The 13,684-nt window shown below is 36.1% G+C and overlaps 2 protein-coding genes and 1 long non-coding RNA gene across 5 annotated transcripts; all 3 read left to right on the top strand.

The window, feature by feature from the left end:
• The first annotated feature begins 20 nt into the window (after positions 1-20).
• Positions 21-440, top strand: LOC103445574 (cyclic nucleotide-gated ion channel 18-like). Its single transcript, XM_008384587.1, has one exon. It carries the CDS (start codon positions 21-23, stop codon positions 438-440), a length of 420 nt encoding a protein of 139 aa, XP_008382809.1.
• A 1,532-nt stretch (positions 441-1,972) lies between these two features.
• On the top strand, positions 1,973-7,142 carry LOC103444127 (cyclic nucleotide-gated ion channel 1-like). Its single transcript, XM_008383045.3, has 7 exons — positions 1,973-2,218; positions 4,325-4,802; positions 4,910-5,107; positions 5,241-5,545; positions 5,648-5,759; positions 5,880-6,131; positions 6,397-7,142. The coding sequence occupies exons 1-7, from the start codon at positions 2,154-2,156 to the stop codon at positions 6,877-6,879; spliced, it is 1,893 nt and encodes a 630-aa protein (XP_008381267.2). The 5' UTR covers positions 1,973-2,153; the 3' UTR covers positions 6,880-7,142.
• Positions 7,143-8,897: 1,755 nt separating this feature from the next.
• Positions 8,898-11,865, top strand: LOC139198385 (uncharacterized). 3 transcript variants are annotated; one of them, XR_011583844.1, is made up of 4 exons: positions 8,898-9,170; positions 9,283-9,352; positions 10,777-10,868; positions 11,098-11,865. It is a non-coding gene; the product is annotated as an uncharacterized lncRNA (long non-coding RNA). The 3 variants fall into 3 exon arrangements; XR_011583840.1 differs by having other exon boundaries at positions 8,900-9,170; positions 10,574-10,868; XR_011583842.1 differs by having other exon boundaries at positions 8,923-9,170; positions 10,545-10,868.
• The last annotated feature ends 1,819 nt before the right edge of the window (positions 11,866-13,684 follow it).

The raw sequence follows: 13,684 nt of genomic DNA, 5'->3' as shown, positions 1-13,684 counted from the left end.
TAAAGTTGAGGACAATATCGATGTCGTTAGAGTGGGTCTCTCGGACCGTCGATCTAAAAAATTTCAACATGCCCTTCATTATCGAAGGGACAGTGTGGACATACGCGTCAAGTGATAGTCAAGCTGGGCGAGCAATCTCATCAATGGCCACGAAGCCCCTCCGGAAAGGTGATGTTTACGGGGAAGAGCTTCTCGATTGGGCACCAGGCAGTTTCACCGAACTTCCAGTCTCCAGCAAACATGCCAAATGTCAGATAAAAGTAGAAGCATTTGTGCTCACGGCCAATGACTTGGATATAGTAGTTTCCAAGTACCGGCTACAGTGGAAGAAAAGCAAGAAGAAGGGTTCTCCAGAGGTGAAGGACATGGCAGCTTCTATTATGGCAACAACATACTGCCATCGTCGTCGTCGTCTCCGAGCAATAAACAACGTGCATTGATGTCGGCGTTCTCCTACGCCTCCCCCAGCTTGGGGCTACACTCTATACCACAAGTCGACGGTTGTAGCATGTCAAATTTTGGTAACGCATCTTCATAATGAACTATTAATTTATTTTACGCATATGACTGGCTAAAAGATCACAAGTTGAATAATTTTTGCATGTATAATCTTTAAATGATAATAAAAAGAATGAACGATTCTGATTATGATATTCAGATGGTAATATTCGTTAACCATAAGTAAGTGAACAAATAAATTCCTCATAAAGGACACAAGCATTATCTATAATTTTTTTTATGTTAATTTGATGTTGTTGGTCCCTTGTGGAGAAATTGCTTGGCTTTTCCCACAGGTGAGCAATTCAACCAATGAAAGAGTCTCAGAGATTTTGTTGCTCTTTGAGGTGTACATTGTACATATATTAATACACCAAGACAAGAGATTCTTTGTGTGAACAAAATTTGAGTTCACTTCTTTGTTGCTTCATGTTCTTTGTCTTTATTCTTTGTCTCTGTTTTTTCCTCTTTGTTCTTTGTGTTTGTTCTTTCTCCTTTCTTCTTTGCTCTTTGTTTATTTTGGCTTTTTCCACACACAGACAAATATATTTTATTCTTTAAAAGAAGTAACTGAGGTTTTTGTGATTCCTACTCAATATTTTATGAGTGATGCTATTCACACAACTATTTTTATCTCTCACATACCTTTCTTGCTTCTCAACCGTTGGATTGAATGAATTATAAAAGGTTAACGGATAAAAATTAACAAGAGTGTGAGAGGTAAAAATAAGTATGTAAATAATACTATCCTATTTTATTGATGGCAACCATATAATCTAATCAATTACCATTTTTTTTCTTTTTAAGAAAATGGACGTTATATTATTGGAATGGCACGCCTTAAATTGCGCTGGCCATCTACATTGCATAACTTGATTTTTAACTGTTGAATACTAGAAATTGTGTTTCTACTAATCGGGTTATGATAAAATCCGGATGCCATTGCTTTTAAGTATTTTTATTGCTGATGTGTATTTTAGGGAGTCTCAACTATTAAAGGAGAGATTTTTTAGCGTATCGGACACACCGAGTGTAATAATATGAATGGAGAGAAGTTTATTTTTTTTCAGCATTCATCCACTTATATTATAACACTCGAAGTACCACGCCGTGTTCCCGTACACTAAAAAATCTCTCATAATAACGGGGTTCTTTTGCAATGTTTTTTGATATTATATGAGATGCCTAAATAATTTGAAGTGTGCAGTACTTTGGTCACGGATGTTATTGGTTAGAGAGAAAAAAGAGGGCATTGTAACAGTTGTTATGGTAAAAGAAGGTTTGTATAGTTTTCTGTAGGCAAAAAGCAGGAATATTGCAGGTGTTTGTTGCGTTCCTAATCTTTATTGTAATCTAAATGTTTGTTGAATCTTAACAGAAAAGGTGGCGTCTGTTATTGGTTGCACTGTTGTGTCATATTAAAAGATCTACGATATTAAAGACCTACGTCATATTAAAAGACATAAGTCATATTAAAAGAAACGTGAATTCAGTTTGTCTTAAAGAGAATGGCAATGCAGATTCAGTTTCTAAATGCTTGCTCTCTGCATTCTGTTCTCTCTCCACCTTGTAAACTGAAAACCTCGTCGTAGTTATTTAGGTAATCTTTTTTACTCATCATAAGGGTCATTTAGTACATATATATTTGAGTTATTATGGCTGGAAACGTCAAGGGATTAACTTCAGATATGGAGAACCAGGCAGAAGAGAAAACAGACAGGTTCGTACTCTCTCTCTCTCTCTCTCTCTCTCTCTCTCTCTCTAAAGTATTCTAATTCTAAACTTAGCATACTCCTATATGTCACTCTCATCAAAGTATAGCAGGGAACCAACCTTCACGGGATGGCCCAGTTGTTGGGACAAATTTCATGCCCGTATTCCACACAGCACGTCCTAGGTTTGATATCCTTGAATTTCAGGCTCTTATTCCACACGGAACATCCTAAGTTTGTGTCATATTCATTAGAGGTGATGCAAAGATATTCTACTTAATTTTTCTCAATGGCAATTCCAACATGATTGTTGTCCTTTCAAATATCTTTGAAATCTCAACAACATTCTTTCAGAATGGGAGAACATAAGAGCCTCCCTATAAGGTGGGTGGTGCCAGGGCCTAGAAACGGGTTGGGTGGACCCAATTTGGTTGTCTGAGGAGTGATGATCTTAGGTATGAAGTTAGTATGAAATTCGCACATTTATTTTGATGACTAACTTTCCCACTTTTGTACCAAATCACATGTTAATCGAACTTGATCACATTTATTTGAAAAATATGGTTCAATTAACTCATATTCGAGTCAATGTCCATGATGATATCCAAGAATAGAACAAACACCAAATATCCATAATGATATCCAAGAAAAGAACAAACACCGAACTTAAATCTGGGAATATAAGAATTGTTCACAAACTCAACTAAATTCACTAGGGGAATTCGGCCAATATAGGGACTTCCATGTCAAAAACTTTCTCTTACATGCACCGACTCTTAGAGGTATATCTCTACAAGGTGGTGTCTTAAAGATCACAAGATAAAATAAATCTCATACGTTGACTATGGAATGGTACTTCTCAACAACATTGGTTTAGGGACTATCCCTAAGTTTTGAAGTTTTGGATCTTAGAAGCCAAGGGATCACACTCATGGTCATGATTGGTATACCTTGGCGGGCCTTGATTCTAACATTATTGGCAAGTTAGGGTTTGCTACCCATGTCGCGGCCTATATGCCAATATCGACTATTTGGGCTTTGTAAAGAACTCAACGTTTACTTCGGAGTGTCTTTGATCCAGTAGAAGCATGCCTGACAAACTCAGTTAAGGGCATTGTTGTGCTTTTCAGGAAGCAACATGGTAGTAATCATAGCCGAGAATTTAGTGAACTTACGTTTTTTATACTGCTATTGCAGGAGCATGGAAAGACGAGAAAATCTTCTCTAGTCTAATTCAATCGGATTCTACAAATTGTTAGAATTGTACCATTTGTGTCCATAAGAGTGAGCGAAAGAGCCATGGCAGAGGCTTTTGTCACTACTTCCATGTCATTGTTGGCCTCAATGGTTTCTTAATTTCTTGGTAGTTAAGTGGAACGCCACATCTTGGACCCATTTCAATTGGGGTGCCACAAGTGTGGAAATAAGGCATCCATCGGTATCATAGTTATTAATTAGAATATTCAGGTTCTAATCCATGTTTGGTTTAACGGATTAATCATGGAGAACATATGTTCTCATCATGAGTGGTGCGTTCTAGGAAACTCAAATGATTTCTACGGCATGCTCGAACTTCTAGTTCGAGAATTAAACATACCTGCATTCTCAATAGAAATACAAATATTCTATAAATGCAGTTCAATTAAAAAACACACAAACAATATAATCGAATAGCTTGGAAACCCATGTGTGTGGGGTGGAGTCTTCGAGACTCGGCAAGCCTCACAAGGCTACAGTTGGCTCCATCGGAGACTGGGCTTGGGTGGTGGTTTAAGTAGCCATTGGCCTGCGGCGTTGCTTGCTGCAACCCCACCAACACCGGCCTCGTCAAAATCTCACAATCCTGGACTCCATCATCTCATAAACAATGTTCGCTGACATAAAGTTTAGAATACCAATAATAATTCTCTTATTATTATTCATTATTCTTTTACATTATGCAAGGACGAATACTTGTTTTAGTGAAGAGTGTCTGAAATATACCTAATAGCTGCCATTAGAATCAGATTTGTGCCTGATTTTGTCTTGTTTAATTTGTTAGCTGGAGGGGGTCATATAAGGGTTTAGGGTGAAAGCATATGAATTTCATTTGTTGTTTGCTGCGTGTTTCCCAGAGAGGCCGGAGAACGTTCGAAACCAATGTGCAGCAGAGGCCTTACCTGGATAAAGAAGATTCGAAATGCGCAGCAGGGGCCTTACCTTCCAATATGGAGCAGAATATTTGTGCTATCATGCGTATTTGCTGTCTCTCTTGATCCTTTCTTCTTTTACGTTGTGGTCATCGATCAGGATAACAAGTGTTTTCAAATAGACAAAACGTTGGTTATTGTAGCTCTTCTTATGCGGTCGATCACGGATGTCATTTTCTTGGTGCATTTAATATGTGAAATCTGTGACGGTGTTCAAAATCCAAATCCAAAAACCCTAAAAAAAGGAGCCCCTTCGATGGTGGAGCAAACCGGGGGAAATTCAGATAAGAAAACGAAAATCAGAGAGTTGACTGATCAAGTTGCCATGAAAATAGCTCAAAAGATGCCGTGGTTATCTGTCTTTACTGTAATAGACTTTTTGGCTCTTCTTCCCCTCCCACAAGTAAGAGAAATGAACTAAACTGTAATTTTCTCTTTTGTGGCTAGCTGAAATTGATGGAATTCTATGTTCTAAGTTCTAACCCCTTTTTATCTTTTGATCTTCTGCAGCTGCTAATAGGAGTTATTTTTTACACAATGAATGGCTCAGGATTTGTGGAACACAAAAACATTCTGAATTTTTTTCTTCTCGGTCAATATTTTCCGAGGATTTATCGAATCAACCTATCGGCCAAGGAATTCAAAATGACTAGTGGGATATGGATTAAGGGTCTATACAACATGTTTCTCTACATTCTTTCCAGCCACGTAAGTTTCACCTTAATTGGCATTCTGTTTTAATAATTTGGTTAATTACTAATGTTGGGTTACGGATGCAATTTTTTTTTTTAAATGTTAGACTAATTACCTGGGGTTTTGTGTTTGCATTTTATGGATTTAGGTACTCGGAGCTTTTTGGTATTTTTTTTCTGTTCAACGAGAGTTAACTTGTTGGCAAGAGGCTTGTGTAAATCATAGTAAAGATCCCAGGGCATGTTTGAATACTTTCAACTGCGATGGTCTAAGTACTACTGCAAGAAATATAACATTTCTAAACGAGCATTGCCCGTTGGATACTCCAAATGGTGCTTCATCTCCATTTAACTTTGGAATATTTCTTGATTCCCTTCAGAATCAAAACACTGAGCAAATACTGTTCAGAAAGAAGTTCTTTTACTCCTTCTGGTGGGGGTTGCGAAATCTAAGGTTCACATTATATATATTGACAATCAACATTTAGAAATTTTTGGGGTTATCTAATTCAGTAACATTGTCTGATATGATATCATGTACCTTAATATTTTGCAGTAATTTTGGGACTAATCTGATGACAAGTACATATGTGTTCGAAAACTTGTTTGCGGTTCTCATTTCTGTAATTGGCTTGCTACTGTTTTTATATCTCATTGGAAACGTACAGGTTGGTATATTCAATCTCTCCGTAGGTACATTAACTTTCAACAATTTTCCGTGTTTGGGACTGCATGCGGAGATCATTCTTCGAGTATGTTAAGTAATTGTCTGTTTTGTGGCGAGACAGACTTTTATGCAGATGGAAGCTACAAAAACAGAAGAGCTGAGAGAAAAGATTAAGTTGAAGAAGCTAGACGTAAGGACATGGATGTCCAGAAATGAAATCCCTGATAATATGAAGGAAGAAATCTTGAGAAGCATAAAGCAAAAATTGAAACGACACATTGATGCTGATCTCCATCATTTTTTGTTCTATATTCTTCCTGTGAATATCAGAACATCTCTGAAACATTTTCTTTGCATGAAGACACTTAAGAAAGTACGTTTCTCAATAACCTCCAGCTCTCACCAGTAATTTATGGTATACAGTGTTTAAAAAAAATGACGTTAACATTCATCATTTGAATTACAATAAAGATAAGATTGCACTATAACTTAAAGTTTATAGTCCCAAGTTATATAAAAATGCTAGGTTAGTTAACAACACATAATAACATTGTTATTACTATAGCTAGGTTAATTGCATCCATTTTCACTGCAATGTGGTTCTGATAATATATGTCTGCGTGCACGCATGCGTTTAGGTAAAAAAGCTTGAAGATATGGATGTCAAAGTGTTGACGTTGATCTGCAACTATCTGAAGCCAGTGAGGTACACTGAGAACAGCTTCGTTTTTCGAATGGGTGATCCACTCGACTGCATGCTGTTCATTATCGAAGGGACAGTGTGGACCTACGGGTCGACTGATAGTCAAGCTGGGCAAGGAATCTCATCAATGGACACCAAGCCCCTCGGGAAAGGTGACTTTTACGGGGAAGAGCTTCTCGATTGCGCATCACACCGTTTCACCAAACTTCCAGTCTCCAGCAAACATGTCAAAAGTCAGACAAAAGTAGAAGCATTTGTGCTCATGGCCAAGGACTTGGAAACGGTAGTTTCCAAATCCCGGTTAAAGTGGGAGAAAAAGGAGAAGAAGGGTTCTCAATTGTTGGAGTCCGTGGCAGCTTCTACCATAGCATCAGCATTCCGTCTTCATCTCCGCAAAAACAAACGTGCACTACAATAGGATACCCTAGCGTTTTAGAAAGCGCTATATCAGCCCACACTAAGCGATCAAGCCTTTTCCATAGCGTTTTTGAAGTGCTATGAATTTTCTTTTGTTGCATAAAATTATATGAGTGAATAGATCATATCATAGCATTTCGAAATGCTATAATAAAAATATGTCAAAACTCTTTGTTCTTTCCATAATTGTGGTTACAACATGCTACTTCACAATTGATACAGTTGTTACAAATAGACTAAATGATATTCAGTTTACAATTCAAACTTATGTGAAATCATATATAAATTTTAAAACAGGACTTCAAAGTATTCAACTTTGATTTAAGATGACGTACCCGTATTGAAGCTCTGATCTTCTTGAAATATATGAGAGGAATTACCTGCTATTTTCTGTAGCATGCATAAAATTAAAAGCTACAACCACTATTAAGGGAAGCTTCAAATGATGAGCCACTTACCAGAGAGATTTTTCAGTATGCTCGGAATATGGACACATACGTCATATTTCATTATATAAGTGGAGGAACACTTGAAAAAATAAAAAATAAATAAAAAAAAAAATTCCGTCTATTTGTACAATAACATATGGTACCGCCACTTATTCCGGACACATTGAAAAATCTCTCCACTTATGAGTAATGCTACACTTACTATCTATTTGTACAATCTCTATAGTAGAGGTAAGACACACCAACATATGTAAATCTCATTTCTATTAGATAGATGACACAAATAAATGGTACGAATAACATTTTTGCTCCACTTACTAATGTGTAAATACCTACACGCTATTGTGGCACAACCACTTTCCACTTTGTCTCTAAGCCATGCTCGCATTCAAAAATCTGCACTCTCCTAATTCAGCTGAATTAATTACCACAGAACGCAGCTAAATTTACATACTTGAAGCCGTGTGTGTGTTTGTGTAGCCTAACTAAACATAGTAATTGTATTAACTGACTATATCGGTCCTTGCTAATTACAAATTAGCGAGACACTATGCATGCATTTGGTACAAATATTAGACACGAGAATCCTCTTATCAAAAGGTATTGAGATATATGAGAAAAAAATAATTACCGATGACCAAAAGTATAAAAGCTAAAAGCCATTAGTACAATCTTCTTACTTTCCAGTTAATTCCAGCAAGTATGATCAACATCATAGCTAGATTACTTTTTCTTGGACAACACCAAGTAATAACAAGGTAGTCATGGTACCATGAGTAGAACAAGGACCCTCGCCGGATCCCTACATGAGTATAACAAGGATCCTCGCCGGATCCCTTTCTTAGGGATCCTAGGGATTCCACAATCATGTCCATTCATCATACATTGTGCAGTCAATTTCGTTAGGTACTATTTATATTTGAATTTTAAATTTTAAATGATTTCTGACTGCACGATGTACGATGAACGGACACGATTGCAGGATCCCTAGGATCCCTAGGAAAGGGATCTGGCTAGGATCCTCTTTCCCATGAGTAAACCAATAAAAATGGTTAGAAAGTGATGTAGAACAGCTACCGGAGACATTCATAGAGCAACTTGACAAGCGTAAATCAAAGAGAACTCGGTCTATTTTCTATATTATTGTTCCTGAGACTTGTTTTCCAAACATTAAGGGTCTAATTTATGCTAGGAGCCATCCCTAATTTTATGTTATTTTAATATTAAAAGTGGGCAATGACCAAAATGCCTCTAGAGAAGAGGATATTGACTTACGTTGACCATCGTTTCGTGACATGTATGAGCTACTATTTTACCATATTCGAGTAGTACTCGTCGCCACGAACACGTGGACGCAAGTGGAATCGAATTCGAAGCTACGATGGAGATTTTACAGAACAACAAAGCTGAAGGGCAATTTAGTCAATGCACTAATCTAGATATTAAAGTTGAAATTTAATAAATTCTGGTGAGATTTTTGTGGTCCCCAATGGCCATACCCAACTCACCTCTCACTCTCTTGCCCCGTGTCACTCTCCTCCTAAAACTCGGAACCCTCTCGAAGTTTTCTCCCTTCGTCTCTCAAACCCTCCCTTAGCTCTCTCTCACTAGCTCCCTCCTCTTTTGGAACAACATCGACATCAGCACCTCCAACTCACCACTCCGGCGAGCACGGCTACCACAACACAAACCACCACCTGATTCTTGTCGTCCCGAACCTAGAAACAAGAGTGAACCCGAACCCAGGCCGAGGCCTTGAACCACGCAGTGGCAGAGGCCACTGTTTACTTTCTTCTCCCGTCGAACTCCGGCTAGTTCGACTTGGAAATTCAACGAAATCGAGGTGAGTTATACTGAAGTGGACTTATTTTGGTTCCTAATAACATTTCTTAACTATTTGGGTTGGTTTCGAGCTAAAAATTGAGTTTTTTTTTACCGTGCCTTCATTTTCCCAGATTCCGGCGGAAATCCAACGGCTTTCGAGCCATTTTCCGGCGTCTGCGGTCACATTTCAACCTGGGCTAGGTAGTTTTGAGTTCCTTAGGCATGTTTGGTAGTGTACTTGAATCCAACTTTTTAAACTCAAAAATAATTTTCAAGTTTAGACCTTAAAATCTTGTTTGATATGACTATTTTTAAAAACTGAACTCAAGACTAACTAAAAAATATAATCTATTCTCTAAAAACATAAAAAGTGAATTTTTAAACTTAAATTCACTTCTTTCTTTTCTCTCCCTCATCCCCACTTCAAATCTATCTTTCTCTTTTCTTCTTTCTCTTTCCTCTTTTTTTTTTTTTACCTTTTTCGTTTCTCTTCCAATTTGCTCTCTTCATTTTTTAGTTTCTTTTTCTCACTCATCCTCTTCTTTATCTTGTCCGATTCTCTCTCTTTTTTTTTCTTTCCTTAAATCATCTCTTACTTTCTTTCCTCCTCTCTCCTCTTTCTACCTCTCTTGCGACCATCTCTTTTTAGATCTTTTTGTTCCAGTTTAAGTCGTAAGATTTAAAAATTTTAAATTGGAAACCAATCAAGTTTTTTAGTCTTCAAGAAATGTTCTTAAAAAATGTTTTGAGAAATGATAAAAATTTTCAAATATGATACCAAACAGGCCCTTATCTTTTATCTACATTTTGATTTAAATTTGGTGTGTTTTGGTTCAAATTTAAGTGTTGAACAGAGTTGGAAATTTTTCGGCCTTCTTTCCCGCGACCCATATTGGGTCGACCCGACCTAATAACCCAGAACCTAGATCCGACCCTGACCTGTTTATCCAGGAAACCGACCCGTTGACCCGACCCATTTTCGAATGGATCCGAAATATTCTTGGAATATTTATCGAAATATTTTATGGAATATTCCTAGAATATTCTCTACTTTGATTTTTTTGGATTTTGCTGGGACTTTCCTAGGCTAATTTCGAACAGTAAAAATTCGTTAATAGTAAGCGGGTCACAAGTTGAAGCCCGTAAAGGACAAGTATTATATTATCAAGTCCCGCCACATGCGTTATCTATATTTTTTTAGGGAAAATTAGATTCCCTTTCACTTTTCTAATACTCTTTAGATTAAACATTGATTTTACTACAAAATTTGATTAGGATGCCTAAACAATAGCCATGTCAGCAATTTTTATATTTATTTAGATTACAAGTCATTATTGTGTTTTTTTAATTTAATATGTTAATTATTAAATTCCATATATATCCTTTTATGTAGCTATATTTCTATACGTGCCTATTCTTTAGGAAGCCGGCACAAAGGATTGCTTCAATCTGTGGCAAATGTTTTCCCTACTTCTCCACATGGATTTTGTATTTACCACATAGAAAAGAATATTAAGACCACATATCCTATTGGCCTTGGAAAAAAGTTTCCTAAGAAAATGGTCCAATTATTCAAGAACTGTGCTTATTCATTCACTCCAGAAGTGTTCGACGTAAACCTGCAGATTCTGAGAAAAAAGGGCGGTGGACTAATTGACAAATTTTTGGAAGACTTGCCCAAAGAGAACTATTCAGATGCATTCTTTTTAAGTGCCAGGTACAATTGTTATGTTGAGTTTTAATGAAGAGGTGCTTGTGTACATGATTTGGTTTAAGACTTGCCGTCCTACCACTATTCATTTTCCTCATTTTTATTCCTTCTCTTATTATGCTTTCATTCAACAGTATATTTTTTAGGAGTTTTCAGTTGGTATGAAATCTTGGTTATGGAACAACATAATGTCAAGATTATGCAGTGTTTTGATTGACTTGTTTTTTTTTGGTAGGTACGGTGAAATGTGGTCAAATGTTGCCAAGTCATTCAATTCTTGGATTAGGAAAGAATGATTATTACCAATATTCCAATTGGTAGAAAGCATAAGAGTTAAATTGATGGTGATGAATGCTGAGAGACGTATTGATGCAGAGAAATGGAACTCTTATTTATGCCCCGAAATGGAGAACCAGTTGGATAAGTTATTGGAGGTGGGAAGACATTGGCACATTAGCCGGTCAAGGGAGTTGGAATTTGAAGTACGTAGCAATGACTCGGTGATGGTGGACTTGGAAAAATGGTATTGTTCATGTTGTCAATGGCAGATTAAAGGTTTCCCTTGCTCACACGCAGTTGCAGCTATCATGCACAACGATGGCAATCCTTATGATTACATTGAAGACTATTTCACAGCCGATTACTATAAGTCTTCATATTTTTTTCCAATTGAATCGATTCCTGACATCCATCAACCCCCAATTGATATAGTGAAGGATTTTGTCATCAAGCCTCCAGTGAAAAAAACAACCCGGTAGACCAAGGGTTAAGAGGATTAAGTCTAATGGGGAAGAATCAAGACCAATGAAGTGTGGGAGGTGCAAGAAGCTTGGACACCACAATAAGAACACTTGCTCAGCACCCTTTTGATTATCAATCATATCTTATCAATTTTTTTTAATTTGCTCAACACCCTTTTGATTTTGCTCAATATTATATTTTTGGTAATAAATCATTATGTTTTTTTATCTTACCATTATAAAAGCTTCTCTTTCATGCTCAATGTTGTATATGCTCAGTTATCATACACTTTTGAAAGACAACTCATTTTTATAATATTCTCGATATCTCAAAAACCCATATATCAGGGAACCATTTGATGATCAATAGTATCTATATCGCACAATAACTTACACGGTAATTTACAAAGTTCAAACTTATTGTATTAATATGTCAATATAACGCTAATTAACGTTCCTATTAGTTGATAGTTTAATACCAATTGATCATTAAATGTCTAACTAATGACAAAAGACAAACCACATAATTGGTACGTTTGGATTAACACACCAACAATTCTTGCCTCTTATGTTTTAAAAATAAAAAATTTTACGTACCAAACGCCTGGAATGATCTAATTTAATATTATTTCATGAACCGAATGATCAATATGAGTCAGTGTAACATTAAGTAATGTACCAAACTCTTGGTACATTACAAACACACACTGTATAACGTTTTTCCAGATCGATATGTTTCAAACATAAAAAACTTTACATACCAAACGCCTGGAATGATCTAATTTAATATTATTTCATGAACCAAACAATCAATATAAGTCATTGTAACATTAAGTAACATACCAAACTCTGGTACATTACAAACACACATTGTATAATATTTTTCCAGACCGATATGTTTCAAAAATAAAAAACTTTACGTACCAAACTCCTGGAATGATCTAATTTAATATTATTTCATGAACCAAATAATCAATATGAGTCAGTGTAACATTAAGTAACGTACCATACTTCTGGTACATCACAAACACACATTGTATAACGTTTTTCCAGACGAATACGTTTCAAAAATAAAAACTTTACGTACCAAACGATCAATATATTTCAGCATAACATTAAATGATGTACCAAACTCTTGGTACATTACAAAGTTGTAGTCCAATAATGTACCAAATTAAAAATGTTACCTGGTACATTTGAGCCAACACACAAACATAAATAATATGGGACAAAGTCAACTTATATTCTCAACAGAGCAAAGAAACTTACTTGCAAGTACGTTTCTACTAAACCAAAATAAATACAAAATATTATTGTAATGAAGGTCCAGCAAAGTGCATTCTCATAACATAATTGAAAAGATGGCAATCACCACAATGATGCCTTATTTGACTAATGTAGTAGCATTTTGCCTACTGTTGGCTCCAATTAAATTCATCGTTTAAAATACTGCTTACTATTGTAGCTCTCATTTCCTTCATGCCATCGTCTTCAAAATGTTCAAGAACAGGTATGCCAGAAGCCATGCTCTCCATGATGTTTATAAACGCAACAACACAATCTAATCTGCAATATAGAAAAAAGTGCCGCTGGAAAATAGAATTTACTGGATAAAAAGAACATTATTAATATCCTTAAATTCAAATCCTTCTGATATTCAACAATCAGTGTTTTTATTGGATTAAAACTCTGAGACATTTAGCAAGAATCTAGGAACCTTGCATGCATTTTGGCGTGAGGAGAACTGGATACGGGAAACACATGTGTTAAAGGCTATGGCAAATTATGTAATTTAGGTACATTACAATGGGTTAATTAAAATACACATGGCCCCAAAATTGTAGAACAGATGTTTAATCTAAGAAGCCTAAAAATGAGGGATCTAAATCAAAATGCCCATTTTTTTTATGTTAATTTAATGTTGTTGGTCCCTTGTGGTCAACTGTGCAGCCAACTACCTACATATGCGCGAGTCACGTATTTTTATTCTCTAAAAGATGTAATTGAGATTTTTGTGGTTCCTATTCAAAATTTTTTTTGATATCATCGTATCTAATTAATCAACTACCTTTTTTTTTCTTT

Source organism: Malus domestica, chromosome 01 (assembly GCF_042453785.1).
Source record: "Malus domestica chromosome 01, GDT2T_hap1".
Classification (NCBI taxonomy): domain Eukaryota; kingdom Viridiplantae; phylum Streptophyta; class Magnoliopsida; order Rosales; family Rosaceae; genus Malus; species Malus domestica.
This window is presented reverse-complemented; position numbering and strand designations above follow the sequence as displayed.